The sequence below is a fragment of the Mangifera indica genome, chromosome 4, assembly GCF_011075055.1.
Source record: "Mangifera indica cultivar Alphonso chromosome 4, CATAS_Mindica_2.1, whole genome shotgun sequence".
Lineage (NCBI taxonomy): Eukaryota > Viridiplantae > Streptophyta > Magnoliopsida > Sapindales > Anacardiaceae > Mangifera > Mangifera indica.
The window spans coordinates 12,939,711-12,959,113 of NC_058140.1; the positions used below are offsets into that span (position 1 = coordinate 12,939,711).

The 19,403-nt window shown below is 31.1% G+C and overlaps 3 protein-coding genes across 3 annotated transcripts; 1 reads left to right on the forward strand and 2 right to left on the reverse strand.

The window, feature by feature from the left end:
- The first annotated feature begins 385 nt into the window (after positions 1-385).
- LOC123213372 (proteasome subunit alpha type-7-like) lies at positions 386-2,461 on the forward strand. Its single transcript, XM_044632799.1, has 3 exons — positions 386-684; positions 866-1,010; positions 2,076-2,461. Exons 1-3 carry the CDS (start codon positions 527-529, stop codon positions 2,238-2,240), a joined length of 468 nt encoding a protein of 155 aa, XP_044488734.1. The 5' UTR covers positions 386-526; the 3' UTR covers positions 2,241-2,461.
- A 6,924-nt stretch (positions 2,462-9,385) lies between these two features.
- LOC123213000 (myb-related protein 308) lies at positions 9,386-10,867 on the reverse strand. The gene is made up of 2 exons (XM_044632301.1): positions 10,321-10,867; positions 9,386-10,215 (listed from the first exon to the last, which is right to left on the reverse strand). Exons 1-2 carry the CDS (start codon positions 10,581-10,583, stop codon positions 9,666-9,668), a joined length of 813 nt encoding a protein of 270 aa, XP_044488236.1. The 5' UTR covers positions 10,584-10,867; the 3' UTR covers positions 9,386-9,665.
- Positions 10,868-12,954: 2,087 nt separating this feature from the next.
- LOC123214773 (L-ascorbate peroxidase 3-like) lies at positions 12,955-18,211 on the reverse strand. The gene is made up of 9 exons (XM_044634751.1): positions 18,003-18,211; positions 17,742-17,866; positions 16,353-16,402; positions 15,440-15,505; positions 15,313-15,361; positions 14,542-14,624; positions 14,377-14,456; positions 14,181-14,283; positions 12,955-13,306 (listed from the first exon to the last, which is right to left on the reverse strand). The coding sequence occupies exons 1-9, from the start codon at positions 18,113-18,115 to the stop codon at positions 13,115-13,117; spliced, it is 861 nt and encodes a 286-aa protein (XP_044490686.1). The 5' UTR covers positions 18,116-18,211; the 3' UTR covers positions 12,955-13,114.
- Between the last annotated feature and the right edge of the window lie 1,192 nt (positions 18,212-19,403).

Below are 19,403 nucleotides of genomic sequence, written 5' to 3' on the forward strand. Positions count from 1 at the left end.
AATAGTAATTTCATTTTATAAAGGTTTTTTTTTTAATGACAGAGTTTAACTTTAGTTGAAAAATGTTATTTATATTATCGATAATGAAAAGAAGTTCGAACGTCTAACATTAGGTGTGAAAATATAATTTACTCAAAAAAAAAAACTATTATAAAGTTCAAATCATTCCGATTTCAAACTCGGATCTATAGAATAATTTTGAAAACATTTGGATATAAAAATAAAATAAAATAAAAAGAGGCAGTTTGGCAGTCAGATTTATTGGACGGTGGACGGAGGACGAAGCAGCTGACCCGGAGAACTCATAAAGGAGTACAACACAAATCATCCATAGTCCGTTCCACGTGGACATGATTAATAGTTAATTCTAATTCCATTAAACGACGTCGTTCAGTTACAGATGAAACTGCGTCGTTTTGTTTCATGTTGTCTTGTCCCGAGAAGTTCATTTTGTTCACTGTTCAAAAACCAGAGCGCAAGCTAACCCAAACTCAAACGAAAGACACATGAAACAAGGGAAACAGAAATGGCTCGATACAATCGCGCAATCACGGTGTTTTCTCCGGACGGGCACTTCTTCCTGGTGGAATACGCTCTAGAAGCCGTCCGAAGGAAACGCCGCCATTGGAGTACGTGGCACCGATATTTCGAGAAGAAATCCACCGCTAAGCTGCAAGACTCCTGGTATTTTATATACATAAAATGATTTCCTCGGTTTTTTAGTGAAATTAGTGTTTGCTCTGAGTTTATTATAAGTTTTTTAAGTGTTGTCAACTGGTTATGTTATTTGAAATTGTAACTTTACCGTTCTTAAATATTCCATCTCTTTAAGGACCCATACTCTGTAAATCCATCTCTTTATCAGGCTGATCCTTCAGGAACATTTTCTGCATGGAAAGCCAACGCAACTGGTAGGAATTCAAATTCACTGTGAGAGTTTCTTGAGAAAAATTATAGGGAAACTTCTGGGCAAGAAAACTGTGAAGTTAGCAATTCGTGCTCTGCTGGAAGTAAGTTACAAATCCAGACTTATATAACGAACAAGTTTATCTTTAAGGACCCTGAGAGGCTTGCAATTATTAAAAACTCATTGATACTGATAATAACAAAAAATTCCTCAAAAATAATCAGGGAAACACAATGTTAATAATAAGTAATAACATGAGGCTTCTATGAAAACTGCAAATCTTTCAAGAGATACATGTCAAAAGCCGAAAAAATTAAATGAAAAATTAGTCATCTAGGTATACTTGTATCTCGTCTTTGACTTTTCATAATTTTAGTGTGAAACTTTTCTTTATTAATGTCTAGATATTTAGTTTGTATATACAATATTCTTGTCAAGAAGAAGTTTTCAAACCTATATTTACCTGGCCTTAATTTTGTGTCTTATCCTCAGCTTCTTAATTTTAGTATGCTACTATTCTTCATTATTGTTTGAATTTTCAGTCAGTATATATAGGGCTTTATAAAATCGGGTTGTTAAAACCTACATTTACATGGTCCTACTTTTATATCTCATCTTTGACTTCTATTTTCTTATGCAACCATCTTCATTAATGTCTTTGCTTTCAGTACTTAGATGTGAGATTCTTTTTTCTGGGGTATTCAAAATTATTAGATTTGAGATTCTTTTCAAGTAGTGTACGCAAAACCTACATGTACCTTGCCTCATACTTCAAAGTAGTTTGATTGATTCACTTTTGACAATATGTAACAGTTAACTAATTGCATTTCCTATGATAAGGATTATTGCTAGGTAAGTTTCACTTTGGTGCAAATCTGATGACCAAGTATTTGAAGAATTATGACATGCTTTTAACTTGGGAAGTTGGGATAATTGTATATTTGTATATAATGGTTTCTGCTAAGCAAATTTCATTCTTCTGTTTATCTATATAATAGGGCATAAATTTGCACTATTAAGGATTTTGGAGCTGTCTTGCATTTAGCATGTCTCCTGGCTATTTAGTCTAAGTTCTCATGGTGAATCATTTTGTGTCATGCCGGATTATCGCAGGCTCATTTTTCAGCTGCATTAACTTAACACTTTGTGTTGCTTATATACTCTTTAGGTTGTTGAGACTGGGGGTAAGAACAAAGCCGTGATGATGAAAGAGCATGGCCTGCGGCAGCTCGAAGAAGCGGAAATTGATGCCATTGTCTCTGAGATTGAAGCAGAAAAAGCAGCAGACGAGGCTGCAAAAAAGGCCCCTCCTAGAGCAACCTCGCTTTATTGAATGAAAAAAATATACTATTTTCTCATCTTGATGTGCCAATATGATTTGGATGGCCATTAGGATGGATGTTGAACAGGGTTAAATTTGCCACTTGCAAGAAAGTTGCTTGTTAGTTTTTGCAAGTGGGTTGTTAGTTTTTGCAAGTGGGCTCTTTATGATTTGCTGACAGTACTTCTGTGTTACCCAAATTAAGAAAAGTAGGCAACTTGTCCTTTTTGTCACTTCATACCTGATAAAAAAAAAAAAACACACACACATGGATGAATGCTTCACAATTTTTTCTCTGAATCGCATCAATTATTGGTAAGGAACTTGCATGATCGAGAATATAAAGTAGAAATTTGACATTTTTATTGAATTTAAGGAGTCTCAAAGGGCCTTCAGTACAAGGGAAGAAACTTTGTCAATTCTGAAAGATTAAAAACAAAAAAAAACATGGGTCCTTTGTTAACAATTTAAGAGAAAGGATTTTAGTCTTGAGGATGTATAAAAACAAAAAAAAAGATACAATAAAGTGAGAAATATTGGTGTTCCTAGCACGTTAGGTAAATACCCTTCTGGAAAAGGCAAAGATCCAAAATCCCAAATGCTCTAAATATGAAATACATAGAAGCATTATGATTCAAAATTATGAGATGGCATGAAAAATTTCAATGTAAATGTATTATTATAAAGGGTGTTTGAAAGTTGAAAGAAAAGAATGGAGAATTCAGCTGTCAGTAAAAGTAAAACTTTGTGAGAAATTGATGGTATCGAACATTGATCCCTCAACAACTCTCAGAAAATTGAAGCACTGACTGCTGCATAATGACCAAAACACCATCTTGATACTGTGGAAATAATTGATTGGAACTTGGAAATTGTAATGCCCCCATGTGTTGCGTGATGGAGAAATAATCAATCAAATTTGTGATGATGATGATGGTGATGATGGTGATGAGAAGACAACATTCTCTAAACCATGCATGTGAAATGTGAAATTAATTGATTAGCACTAACTAATCTATCATTCAAAACATGAACCAATTGGGATTTGGATCAAATTACAAGCTCAAACCTTTTCAAGCCAATTAAACTTAAATATCAAGGATAGGTAGGGCAATTTGCTGTGCTGATTTATAATTGAAAAGGTCCACAAAACTTTTGTCATTGTAAAGTGACTTTGAGTTACAATTAGTCAGTCTTGTGATTCATCATGGCTTGTCATAGATTTTCTTTCAAAAGGGATTTTCTTTTACATGTATTTTCTATTTTTGACCTATTGGAAGATGTGGAAAATGTCCATGCAAATGGACCAAGTGGGCAAACTTTGATGTAATGCTACAACACTATGCACTACTTTGAATTTCCCAACGTTAGATTTTCTAATCTTTCCATCGAGAAATTATTTTTCAAAAGTTCAGTCAAATAGATATTATTTGTCTAGATTCATGACCCTATAATATTTTTTATAAACTTTAGACAATTATAATATTAGATGTCTTGTTCGTTTTTCAAAAAATTTGCATAATTTACTTTTAAGATATTAAATGTTATTTATATAAAAGGGAAATACTTAAATTATAAACTAATTTAGTTAAGGATGTTGAATGTAATGGCTTGGATTTTCAAGCCATAGTTATTTGGCCAAAAGACTTATTCCCACTAAGGTTGAGTGAATACCCAAATTTTTGCTCGTTAAATTTTGAAAACTCAAATACTTATTTATCATCTAATTTTTATTAAATTTTATCATTAGTGTAAAGAATAAAAACGTTATTTAATAAAAAATCAAAATTTTATCACATTTTTTTCTCTTTTTAATTAAAAAATTAACAATTTTTTCTCTATCTAATGTTTTAAAAGTTATATTTTCTCTTTTAAAATTTTTTCTCTTTTTTAGATAACCAGTTTCATTTTATTTAATGATAAGTTTTTTTATCATCTTTTTCTCGCACCAATTTTGGGATGTTTATGGCCATTTTCGTCTAATGAGGATCATCTCTGGGAAGATTATAAAAAAAATGATAATTTTCTTATGAGAAAAAAATGTCTCACTCAATAATTGAAGAGTTGATAAAACAGATAGATGGAAAAGAGCATGCAAAAGCAAGAGCTGGAATAAATATATGGGTGTGTCATCATCATTGACAGCATGTGGAGCCATCTTTCATCAAAATGAAATCTCATACATACCTAATTGGATATCATTGGGTGCCCTTAAATTGTGTAAATACACAACATTTAATTTAATTTAATTTAATTTTTTTCATATAATAATATTTATGCATTTTAACTTGTATTAGAAATTCTGAATTAAAGACTTGCTCATTAATTTCTTTGTTATTAATGAAGTTTAATTTAATTAAATTAAATTAAAATTTTTTTCTTTATAATATATATATATATATATATAGTGAATGTGACATTTGAATGATGAAGCTAGAAATCGGGATCCATCGGCCACCACCTAACCCATGCCTCTGTCTCAGCCACACGCATTCTTCTTTCTATCCAAACTATATCTTCACTTTTCCACCTCCTAGATTTTGCTATCTTGCACTGCTGTGTGACATGCGCACCCCTTTTTCCGCTTTTTTTTTAAACTAATAATTACATAGATTAATATCTTCCTAAATGTATTATTTTGCGTATTTTATACGCTTACACGTATTTTCTTAGCAAAGGAATCAAAAATTTTATCCTAATTCAAACTTTTACCATGATTGTCAAATCATATAGTATATTATATATTAAAAACTTAATTTTTTATATAATATATTATATATTATATCATATTACTAATATATTTTTAAAAAATAAAATAATAAAAAAAATTACGATAAACATATTATCATTTTTTTAAAATATCATAAATATTTTAAAATTTTTATATATGAACTATTATATTAATTTTTTAAAAAGATATATTAATTCATACTAATAAAATATATCAAATCATATAATATATTTATTATATCATATTAATTAAATATATTATATATTATTATTTATTTATATTAGATTACATCATCCAATAGTTTTTACTTTAGGAATAATATTTTTTAAATGATGTGAATAGGCACGTGCTTGACTTTCTCTACATTAGCCATGTGATGTGATGGGCTTCTATTATTTTTTTAACCTTATAATTCAAGAGTTGATTAGGCAACAATTAATACATCATTATTTTTTAATCATAAAATTATATATACATATATACATATATATTTTAATATATAATTAATTATATAAATAATATATTATTATATAATTAAATAATTTTAAATTAAAAATAAAATAATATTTAATATATATTTTATAAAATATTATTATATATATAATTTTATATACAAATAACGAAAGATATCATATAATTTGATAGTTAAAATTTAAAAATAATAATATATTATATACATAATTTTAAAATAATACTCAATCACATAATAACATAGTGTTATTTATATATAAAATTGTTTAAAAGTATTTTTTATTAATATTTTTTAAATTCAACAAAATTATTAAAATAAAAAAATATTATTTAAAAAATTGTAATAATTAATTATGGTACCCCGATTATAGAAGTGAAAACAAAAAAGAAGTTGGATCTGAAATCAATTATAATAAGGTGGTGGGGGCCCAATAGTTTTCTCTAATTCAGGAATGAAAGTAGGAGAGCGACCGCCCATGGACCCACCGCCGCAACCGCGCACATGAACCCTACGTCGGATGGCTTCCAACTACCACCCAAAAAGAGTGGACATTGGGCTTGGGATGGGATGCACAAGTTTACAACCTTTAATTCTTTTTTGCCCTTTCTTTCCTACATTAATTACACCTCTGCCCAGTTATCTTACTTATTCCCAGTTGGATAGTTTAAGTAAACAATCAATCAGTTCAATATATTATTAAAATTATTATATATTTTTTAATAATATTAAATATTTATCATATTTTTTAAACATAATTTTAAATATATTAATTGAACAATTAATACTTCATCGTATAGATAAAGAAAAACAACAATATCATGTATACTCATCTTAGGCATATGATTATGTACATCTTATAAACATCATCAAACGATTAGGTTTTTTTTTTATTAATTCAAAATTATGTAATCAAGTGATGACACATATAAGTGTGTACACATTTATGTATCAAGAATAGGTATATATAGTTTTATTAAAAAAACTAATTACAAATTTTATCATTAATTCAATTAAGATCCTACAAATTGTAACTCTTTTAAGTTTTAATAAGACAAAAATTGTGCAATATTATATAAATCCGGTTTTGTTAGTTTTATATAGTTTTTCTAATTCAACGAGTTACCAAGTTTAACTGAATTTTAAACAAGTAAATATTTATCTATAAACCAAACTCTATTGTAGATTGGTTTATAGTTTAACCGATCAAACTAATCAATTCGATTTGGTTTTAAAAACACTATTTCTACCTTCACTCTTCCAAAAAAAAAAAAAGGGCTAAGGGTTTATTTGTAATTCAAATTTGCTTTCGATAGTAAGATAGAAAGGAAGGTGAAAATGGTACCATCGTTTTAGAGCATAAGTGTCAATTATCTTTTAAATACATAAGTAATATATTATTATATAATTAGATAATTTTAAATTAAAAATAAAATAATATTTAATTACATGATAATATTATATATATATGTATTTAAATTATATAAATTATATATATAATTTAATTGTAAAAAGAAAAAAATACTGAAAGATATGAGATTCTTCGGTCATAAACAAACTTTTATAATACATTATTGGGTGATATTAGGTAAAATAAGGACCCACTTGAAGAAGGTTGGGAGGAGAAGGATTGAGGTGAAATAAACATAATTAATTAAGATATAAGTTAATTAAACTACAATTATGGACAAGAGAGAGGAGGAGGAAATTGCATAAATATCTTATGGAAGCTTCTAATGTCTCCACCTAACGCCTTTGAAAAAGAAAAAAAAATAATAATAATAAAAGGGTGACCGGTTGAAAAGTGAGTAGCTTTTACTATTTTGGATCTTCCTATCAAACTACATAAAATATTATTATTACTTACTAACTCAATCGCCTTTCTTCTTCCGGTGATTATACTCTAAAATATATATATATTATTTATACATTCATCATTATATTTTATTTTAATATAAGGTTGGTATAATTTAACATAACACCCATTTTTTTATTTTAAGTAATATTATATACATAATTTTTATATATAAATAATAACATATTATCATATAATTAAATAATTAAAAAATAATGATAAGATAATGTTTAATTATATAATAATATATTATTATTTATATAAAAAATTATATATATAAAATATTTTTTTTTTATTTTTACTTATTAAAAAATTTAGTGAGGTGAGGTGAGTGAGATCAAATTCATTGGACCCACCCCTGAGTTAATGCACCTGCTATTTTTTGCATTTAATTTTGGGGTCAATTTCCACTTAATAAATTCAGCTACCACAATTAATAATATTTTATTTATAATATAAATGACCTCTTTTGATTTCTATTTACTTTCAATTATATTTATGATAATATACATAGCAATGAAATTAGGTGTCATATTATATATTAAAATTTTATTTTTTTTAAATTATATATTAAGTATTATATTATATTAGATTCGATTTTTAAAAAATAAAATAATAAAAACTTTTAATTGACATATAATTTTTTTTAAAAAATATATCGCTAATACTCTTAAAAATTTAAGATTTCTCATATACATTCATACTATATCATCATTTTCTTTAAAAAAATATATCGATTTGTATTAATAAGATATATCTTATATAAGATATTTATCATATTATGAAATGCATTCATTATATCGTATTAATTTAATATATTTCATAATATATATTATTTTTTATATATATTATATTGTATTGTAAAATAAGTATCGTATATCGTCAGATAGTGACAACTATAATATTATATGGTGGATGCTTTCTTGATCCATTAGTTTAGTAATTAATTACTGATTTATACTAATTAATCAATTTCTTATAACATTGAGTCAGCAACGCCTCCTTAGCGCATGTGGAATATGTAAATAATATTAAGAGAATGACTTTATCAATTACAGGTTTGTTAATTAGGGAAATATTTCTCGTTTTGATAATATTCTAATCTCAAAACCCTAAATTCTACACAACCTTTGTTATTGTTAGAGGGTATATCCTTCTTTCTGTTTCCTGATAGAGCTGAAATGGTACCTGTTTCTTCTTTCTTGATAATCACTACAATAAGAGGATGTACCTAAATCGGCATTCATATGGAAATATTATATTTTAAAACGTCTTAACTCTATCTTAGAAAGTTACTTTAATGGTAAAAGAGTAGAGTTTTAAGTCTGAAAATAATTGTTTAAATTTTTGATATTTTAAGATTAAAATTTTAACTTATCTTATTTAATGATTAGGGTGTTTGGGTTCATTGGTTTGCAGGCAACCCTATGAAATAGTTATCGAAGAAGAGAGAAGAAATAAAGGATCATCCCTGCACATCAATGAAAATCAGTACTAGATTTATGAGTAATCAGAAGAAGGGGGGCCACAGATTGTTGTTACCAAAAACAAAAATATAAACATGACATAAACCTAATCCAACAACAAGAAGGAGGTAGTGATAGTGATAATAAATTTGGTTGTGTCGTGGGGTTGGTTCATAATTTATGTTTGGTTGGTACAAGGACGGTACTATGGCCAGGCTAGGCCAGTTTTGGTCCTTTTATTTTTCTAATTAATCCATCTGGTGGAACTGGAAGAGATGGGTTACCGACCACTCCATCTTCTTCGTCGTTTCTCCTCCTCTCACTGCTTATCCTTCTATTGTCTGTGAAAATCCAACTTTTTCTGTAATGGACAAACCCTTCAAACAATCTGATATAATAAACAACAAAACATTGGAAAATATTTTGAAAACAAAAAAGAGATCAAACTGATGACTAACTGAGAAGTTTAGTATGCATGATTAAGTTTTATATTTATGAAGTTGTAGTAGCAAAAAACAATCATATCCTTTTGAAGTTCTGGTGGGTGGGAATCTGACAAACCATAATTTGTATCAGTTTTATCTTGGAAAAGAGTGGGAAGTACTGAGAAAGAAGAGGACTTTTGCTATATGGAGATAAAAGAGAAAAAAAGAAACAGTTTATATATACTAAATATACTCCAACCAATGCAAAATGTTCACCAATAAGATTGATCATCTGTACTAGCACTATACCACTAATCACTGATTAATAATAAACATACAAATTAGAGAGAAATCAAAAGAAAGGAAAAGAGAAAAAGTGGAGAGATTTGAAACTAATTCATATTAATCTCATATTCAGTTCTCTCCATTCTGGTGATCATCATCATCACATCAGCTACATGATTCAATTTCAAACTCAATTGTGTAGTTGTTTATTTCATCTCCAAGCTTCTGTAATCCAAAACTCCACCTTTCAGTCCTAAGAAATCATAGCATGTGTTGCTGGTGCTGCTGCTTCCAATTCCAATTCCAACACTAGTCATGCAGCTGCAATCTTTACTATTTTTTAACCCAGAACTGCAAGTGAAACAAAGACTGCTACTTCTCACTCCATTTGTCAATGGCTCAGTTTGGTTTTGTTGTGATGATGGAGGGCTGATTCTCAGCTCAAGATTCAAGTCTGGACACCTTTCTTGAACCTGATGATGATGTTTACTCTCCTCTTTGCAAACAAATCCCCCACTGGAATTTTTTTTCTCTTTAGCACTATTGCTGTTAATAATAATCTCTTCTTTGGGTGCAGAGAAAGATATTGTTGTTGCTGTTGCTGTTGTTGTGACATCTTGAGGTGGTTCATTGAGTGGCCGGTGAGTTGCAGGATCAATTCCCCTGTTCAAAAGCTTCCTCCTTATATGTGTATTCCAGTAGTTTTTTATCTCATTATCTGTTCTTCCTGGTAATCTCCCAGCTATAAGAGACCATCTGCAAGAAAACAAGAAGATAACCCATCAAATCTGAACAATCTTCTGACCGTTTGTTTGTAATGGTATATATGTTAATTAAAAAGAAAGAAAGAAAGGAGCTTACTTGTTACCAAGAAGGCTATGGAGTTTAATAATAAGTTCATCTTCTTCTTCAGTAAAATTCCCACGTTTAAGGTCAGGCCTCAAGTAGTTGATCCAACGAAGTCTGCAACTTTTCCCACATCGAAGAAGGCCAGCAGCTTTAGGAAGTGAGCGCCAGCAGCCTTCACCATGAGCTCTAATATAAGCAATAAGGCGATCATCTTCTTCCTTGGTCCATGCACCTTTGTTTGTGTGAGCCTTTTCACAGCAAGGAGACCTTCCCATTGACACCAATAATAAAAACAACCAACACAAGTAGTAGTAATAACAGCAACTAGTAACAGTAGCAGAAATATAAATTTTTAATTTTAGAAGCAGAATCAGAAAATAATGAAGAGGGCTAGAGCTTCTTCTTCTTGTTTTCTATGTTGCTGAAGCATTAAGGCCGGCCCTTAAGAGGTCTCAAGGAAGTAGTTATATAAGCTGTTGACTAATGGAAAAAGAGAGAGAGAGTAGTGAAGGTAATTGCTTCTAGAAGTGAGTTGGTGAGAAAGGGTTGAGGGATTGGCTGGTGGTGGTGGTGGGCTGGCTTTCTCTCTTTTATTTGATAGATATCAGCATATAATAAGTTAGAAGTGACATTAACTACAGGTAAACTTCAGGTAGGTATAAACTTAAAGTAAGGTCTTAATAAAGTATAGACATAAGAAAATGTGTGATCTTAACTTTAAAAACTCTCTCTAATTTAATGATTTTAACTTCCCCAAATCTCTATTTCTATTTAGTCTTGATGTAGGGCAAGTGGGCACGTTGAATCAAAGGGATAGATTTTCATTATTGATCAGTCTAAGTACAAAGATATTGTCACTCTTTTAAGACTTCATATGCAAGTAGAGTACTCAATAGTGAGATCAATGATTGATTAAGGTTACTAAGAAGATTTTTAAGGAGAGGAGTTGAGTTAGTTGTAGTGGGGATTTGGAAAAGAAATGTAACAAGTGGATTGGCAATTCTTATGTACTAGTATGGACATGGTAGTTGTGATTCTTTATTCTATTGATACACAATGATGCATGAGAGATAGAGATTGGTTTCTAGAAGAGTTGGAGGTTGGGTTAAAAGAAAGAAGAAAGGATGATGATGATGATGAAGATATAAGTGTGGTTGTGGTTGTATGTGGGCTTTGGTTTACCTTCCACTTTTTCCTTTATTTCCCCAATCCTTGTGGTGCAAGTTTAGACAACAAACAAATGGGGTTAAGTTGAGTTTGATTGAGTTGGGGATTCACCTTTTTGTTGTTATCTCAAATTCTCAATCTCCCCCAATTTGCATTGTATTATTTGTTACCCACCACAACAAAAGGACCCCCCCTTTCTCTCTTTCTCTCGTAATAATCAGAATTATCACCATCAATTTGAAGTGGGTGGCAGTAAGAGTTAAAAGATGATGGCCACAACTAGTTTTAAAAGATATGCCAGTTGTGATAATTATCTCCATGCCCATATTTTCATTTCATTTCACCTACTTTTTGACCCTGCCTTTCTTTCTTTCTTACTCTCCCTAAGTTGAACTATCTCTTTCTCTTCCATTTATTCATTCCTTACTATCTACTCTCACTATACCCACCTATATATGCCCATATATTATATGATATTATATGTATGTGTATTTTTCCTCTTCCTTCACTTATTTCACAAGTTGCAAAATACCGATTTTTAAGCTATCAATTCTGTACTCTAACCTAGTAGGAAAGACAACATTATGCTTCTTCATATAAATAAATAAATAAATAAATGTCTGATTGATCCAACATATACCAACCTTCATTAATTGATTAAAGACGGATGTTTTTTGTGATTTATGTGATGTTGCAATCAGACGGTGCTCATCATATCAGAAATCCAGTTGGGTCGTATATGTAGTCTCTCTACAATTAAACACAGGGCACAACCCACATGATCCCCCTAAAACAAAATAAAAACATATATATATTTTGTACGAGCAATATTACTCATATTTATTCTAAGTATATAAATATATATATATATTTACATATATTATTATATTATTAGATATTATTTTATTTTTAATTTAAAATTATTTAATTATATAATAATATATATATATATATATAATTTTATTATTTTTTATTATTATAATTATGTGATTGGATCAAGATTAACAATTATGAGATTCAACGTGCTTTGTGTGGTGACAGCCACCACATCAACCACGTCCTTATCATGTGCTTAGGTATTCCTCTAATACCTATGTAAGACCAAAACTCACATTTAATTAAGATTTAAAAATTAACAAAATTTAAATAAAAAGGGATGATGATAATTTGTTGGTGCTCTGCATTCCACCAAAACTTTTGTCCTTGTTAACCTTATCCATACCTACCCTTTTCGGCTGCCCCTCCATGTGGGACGCTTCAAATTAGCGTTGTCTCTGTTTCAGTGACCCACTTAAGGATAGAGTTTTTCTTCAGTCAATTATTTTAAGGTTTTAGTAACGTCACTTACATGGTAAATATCTCAATTTCACTTGCGCATACCTACTTGAGATTCAGAATTTCCTTGTTTTTTTTTTTTAAATAAACAGAGAGATAAGATCTGTACAATCAAATTGGCCTATAAAGTTGAGAGTTGAATACTTGAACAAGAAACCACCATGAAATTGTTTCTATAATAGAATGGTCCACTCGTTATTATTGTTGTCAAATTCTATGCATAAGAATTGTTACGAGTAAACTGGAGGGTTCAACAAGGTGGTAGATGGTACATCTTAACATTTCAATATTAGAACTATCTTGTTCACTTCATCCTTTTCCGAACTTCGTATGCGTAGCTTAGGATCACCACTGCAGCAGCGACAGCAACTCCGACTGCACTTTGAGCCAATATGCTACAGTCTTTTTGAATCACTTTCGAGGAACTCGAAGAAAACCCTAGTTCTGAAAGTTTCTTATGTGATGCTGCATAATCTTTGAAGAATACATCCTCATCCTGCCATAGGGCAGAAAATTGGGTAGAATAAATAGGCAATCATCATACTCATGAAAATAACATAAGTTAGGGAGAGGAGTCACGACAAGATCAAATAACAAATAATAATTATAATTATCTAGGGAGGCAGAAAGATGTTGCTTTGGGTAAAAGCTAATTCTAGGAAACTTGGTGCAAAAGGATCACAAATTGACGCAAGTCAACTCATCAAGTTCAATCAAACCAGCTATGAGCTTCTGATCCAAGACCTAACTAATTTATTCAAACTCCAGCAGTCTGGTCCTCAGGAATTGGGTAGCAGTTAGGTATTTGACAGGAACAACTTTATTCAGACAAAATATCCTATTTCCAACCTCCAAGGTGGTCATACCAACCTTATGGGGTCCTAATAGCTGCTGCATTATATTGGAAATAAGTTAGGTTTAATCCAATACCTAAATGGTCACCACAGAAACATTTAAAAGTATAAACATACCATAACATTGGTTAGAATTATATGTAATATCATTGACCAGTTTTCAGGTCGGCCAAAATCCGAGTCTTAATCCAAATCTAATCTATTCGTAGAGAGGTTGAACTCAGGTTAGGTGATTCATTTGATAAATAGGTTAGCATGCAAATTGCTGGCTCAGAGTCGGCAATCTCTACAGGTGCATACTTGTGTCTTGTCAAATAGTATGTAAATGTAAATTCAATTCTATGGGTTGTCAGTGCAATCAAAAAACTATATCAAATTACTCAGGCATTAACAATGCATATTTAGCACATAAGAAAACATCAACAGATGTGATTGTCTGCTAAAATCAATAATATTTCATTACCACATTAAGCCCAGTTGACATGGGATCATTTAGTCAAGAGAAGTGTATGATACCTTTGCATACAACTCAACATAACAACAAAACTCTGGGTCTTCAACTAAAGCCTTGTCAGATGGAAGTTGTAATAACCCTTCTGATTCCCCATTCAGCAGTTCCCTAAATTCAATAACTGTTGTGAACAAATGGTTGAAATAAACACTACATAAAAGTTAAAAAAGTACATTTTTCCAAGCTCAGTTTAAGCCTTACACAAAGTATGAGTTATCAAACTTCAGAGGTTCCCTGGTCCAAGGACCATCAAAACCTGATCTTTCTGGATGGGCTCGTCCCTACACCACAACAGTGAACCAATACATTTAACTCATCTCTCCACTATGCAAATTATTAGGAATAGGTACAAGAAAGTTGAGTTACCAGAGTATGGCCCCCTGAAAGTGCTACTATATCCTTGTCAGACAGACCCATCCGGTAGAAGATATCCCTTAGATGAGGTGGACCTACCACCCAAATAAGAGGTCAAGTTGAACTTACCACCCAAGAAGTGTCATACATAAACACTTCAAATGATAATGTGTACAGTAACTTGAATATTTCTCAGCAAAATATAAAAACTAAAGAAAACTGAACCCTTGTGCTGATGGGATTTCAAATAAAGCAGCTATTGGACCAAATGTATCATGGACATTATTTTCAACAATAGATTTTCCTCAATATGGTTAAACCCGAGTTATGTGCCATCCGAAGGCATTCTGCTTTATGAAATTAACTTATGTTACATTGAGGCCAATCTTAAACCACCAAGCCAAAAAAAGCATCACTAAAAGAACGGCATTAAGATGCAAGAAAGGGAACCCAAACAATAAAAAATAAAAAAGTAGAATTTAAAGGACCACATAAACTTTATCCATCAGAATGAAGAATGTAAGATTTCAAATGTTCTCATATCATTCTTCTCTGTCAACTTGCGCCAATCACAGCATATCATAATTAGATAACAGCACCAACAATCAAGTCAAATTTTATAAAATATTCACAAGAAAACTTCCAGGTGACCATTGCTTGAGGGTTACAAGTCATGCGTAATGTAGCATCAAACAAACCAAATCATCAAAAACTGTCATTGATACATTCATAAACAGCTTCATGATTTTACAAAGTTATCATTAACTGAATTGATAAAGGTACCTTTTTTGGCATCTGGAAGACGCCCTTCCTTGGGAGAAATTTTGGAATCCTAAGGAAAATGGACAAGTAATAAATTGAGAGAAAGTTATGAAACGAGGCAGGTTTTCAAGAAGCCACAATAACATACCTTTCTACCAGGGACAAAATCAACAGTAGGACCTCCAGTAACCTCAACCGCCACAACACCCGCAAGCTAAAATTAAATAAAATAATCAATCATATAAAAAGTTTCAAATTTGCATAACTCAAATTTATGCTTGAAAATTGTGAGACATGAATACAGCATAAGCATTAAGCTCAGTGACCAAACAAGGAAAAATGAATTCTGAATGAGGGCAATGGATAATTCACTCTAATATTAACTACGATGTGTAGGATATAGAAAATGGAAAAGAAAATCCTTCTAAAAGTGCATCTGGCATTATCTGGTCAGTGGCATTTTTTAGATATCCCTCCAGAGTTGCACTGGTTTGTTAAACTATATCATACCATGTTATTCCCAACATGCCTCAGAACATCCCTTCAACTTTCAATATGGGTCCAATCCTTACTATCAAATCTATAGTAAACAGTATTAAAGCCACTCTGCACTGTAATGAAATGATGAAAACCAATCCTTTGTACCTCCACAACTAAAATAGAATGCTTGCAAAGATTGGCCATACAGAACACATTGCAAGAACTAACCATAATACTTGAATCCATACATAGCATCACCAATGTAGACAGACCACATTAAGTAAAAAATACTAACAACAATCAAAGGGGATACCACCAATACACAGAATTTATACAAGGATAGACCCAAGGAATACTCAGAAATAAACAGAAAATTTTATATTCTTCATAAATGGAATACTATTCACAACAGTTAGTGTCAAGATATACATCCCTTTATTCATAAATTAAAGTGAAACTATTCACCATTTCAGAGCCCACACCAAAACATTAAGAGAAAAAGAATCCGTGGAAATAAATAGAAACATGGAAATACAAATATTCAAATAATTGCCAAACAACCACTTCAATTCAATCCTCACCTGGTATAGATCTGCATATGTTATCTTCGGATGTTTAGCCTTGACTTCCTCTGGAAAATGAAAGAAAAGCACAATCAATGCAACAAGTATGCATAACAAATTGTTTTACAGTTCTCACATATAATTATCTTAATAGATATCATACTAAAATCATACAGATGAATTAAACAATGTTATACTGTTAATTAAAACAATTTTTTTGAGCAAAATAACAAATGAAAGTAATCTTGTAGTAGCATAGTATAGATTTAAAAATCAGTATAATATATGATCCTCAGCATAGAATAAATCGGACATTTTCTAAAACAATCTTACTCCTGCAGTGGGGGTACTAGTACCACTAATTCAATCAACAAAGTTCACTGACATAGTTGATATATCAAATACAAACATTCTTCTAGACATAATATCATATACAATAATATGTCATACAGATAAATTAAACAAAGTTATACTGTTTAATTCTTCTCCTATATAATTATCTTAATATATATCATACTAAAATCATACAGATGAATTAAACAATGATATTCTGTCAATTAAAACAAATTTTTTTGAGCAAAATTATAAATGAAAGTAATCTTGCAGTACCATAGTGTAGATTTAAAAATCAGTACACTATATGATACAGAGCATAGAATGAAATGGACATTTTCTAAGACAATCTTACTCCTAGAGACGGGGGTACTCCTAATTCAATCTACAAAGTTCACTGACATAGTTGAGATATCAAATACAAACATTCTTCTAGACGTAATATCATATGCAAATATGTCAGCAGGAAGGCATATGTAAAACATCATTATTATAAATTTCTCTTTAATATACTATCATTCCTACAGTTAGCAATAAAAACTCGGGACAACCTTTCTTATAACCTAATGCTAAAGAGGTTAGCACATAAATAACTGCTTATAGCTCTTCTTAATCAAGTTCAATAGCAATGGGGAATGTAATGCTTTCAATATAAAGCATAAAACCTCGTTTGCAACTTAAGTCAATCCCATAAACAGAGAAAACCTACAAAGCCACTAAACCAGTGCCCGCCTATAAAACTTGAGCATGTGACTGAAATACACCTACTTCGACAATGATAGCAACTGTTCTATTAAATAGCCTTCACCCTCAATTACCTGCAACAGGCACCTCATAATCCAAAAGCTAAAAGCTCAAACTTTATATAGTCATACATCACATGAATTTCATGCTTCTCTCGCGTAGCACACACTAACATGCCGGATTTTTAACTTTCTCACATTAAGAATAAGGTCTTAACTGACTAATTAATTCGCATATGTACTTTCATTAGCAAAAATATTGTCATTATAAATCTCAAATAATTATGGTAAGGCCTATCAGTTAATTTAGCAGTCAGACAAGAAAGCTCACCGCAGAAATCAAGTGCAATTTTCAAGCCATTATTGGCACCGTGAGAGTACTCCTCTTGGTTCCTGATTGAGCCATTTGGTCCACCGGTCTTCGTTTTCACGTCATACGTTCCCGCGTCATGCCACCTTTAAACAAAAAAAAAAAAAAAAAAAACCATAGAAATAATAATAACCAGACCACAACTAATGACTTTGCCTTAAACTTTCTCGCGTTTACTCTGGAAAGAAACAGGAAATCATAGAGAGAAGAGAGAGTGTGTACGCTAAACGGAGCATGATAGGAGCGCAGTTCTTGTAAGCAATTAAAGCGCGAAGATCGCGGCGAGCCTTGTCGATCTCCTTCAGGTACTCTGTGTCAACCACCGGTAACGCCATGTCAGCTCACGGTAACAGTAACCGTCAACAGTTAAGAAGGCGACTTTTGGTTTTGAAGAAGAAATAAATGACCAGTGAAGAGAGACCTTTCCTTTGGAAATGGATCAGGTGAACAGAACGAGTTATTATCACACGCAACCAAACGCAAATTTTAAGATTGCGATCAATACGTGACAGATATTCATTGGCCATAAGCATAGAGATTATGCCAAAGATGATGCATGCCTAACTTTTTCCTCTTCAATGCTATTTATACATATTTTTAATATAATTGAGAAATATAAAAAACATATCAGATATTATTTTATTTTTAATTTAAAATTATTCAATCGATCAAAAGACTTATTCACACCCAAGGTATAGTAAATTTTCAAATTCTTATCCATCAACTTTCAAAAACTTAAACACCCACTTATAGTTTAAAAAACTAACATCTACCCTCTAAAATTAAGATAAAATTAAGGATAAAATCATCATTTAACAATAATATTAAACATTTATATCATTTTACCCCTTAATTTGAAAAATTAACAATTTTACCCAAAATTACGTTTTAAAAAGTGACATTTTACCCCCTACCTAAGGTTTCCAATTTCGTCGACGAATTTCTAGCCAACGATGGTCGATCTCTCTCCCTCCCGATGTTGTCTCTCCCTTCGGTGTTCAATATTAGACAGACGATGTCTAAATTCGAAGGAATCTAGATGAAGGTCGAAACTTTTCGTCTGGATCTTTATTATCCAGACAAAGTATACTTTGTCTAGATGATAACGACGGTCCAAAAGAGACCAATCTCCTTATCTGGATTGTCGTCGTCATCTAGACGAAGCCGACTTTGTCTGGACGACAAAGATCCAGACGAAGAGTTTCGACTCTTCGTCTGGATTTTATCGAATCCAGACATCATCGATCTAATATTGAATATCAAAGGGAGTGACTACATCATGAGGGAGAAAAATCAGCCATCGTTTGCTGAAAATTCGTCGGTGAAATTGGAAACCCTAGGTAAGGGGGGAAAATGTCACTTTTCAAAACTTAATTTTGGGTAAAATTGTTAGTTTTTCAAATTAAATGGGTAAAATGATATAAATGTTAAATATTATTGTTAAATAACGATTTTATCCTTAATTTTATCTTAATTTTAGAGAGTAGGAGTTAGTTTTCCAAACCATAGGTGGGTGTTTGGATTTTTAAAAGTTGGTGGGTAGAAATTTGAGAATTCACTATACCTTGGGTGGGAATAGTTTTTTGGTCTTATCAATCATATAATAATATATCTATATACCCA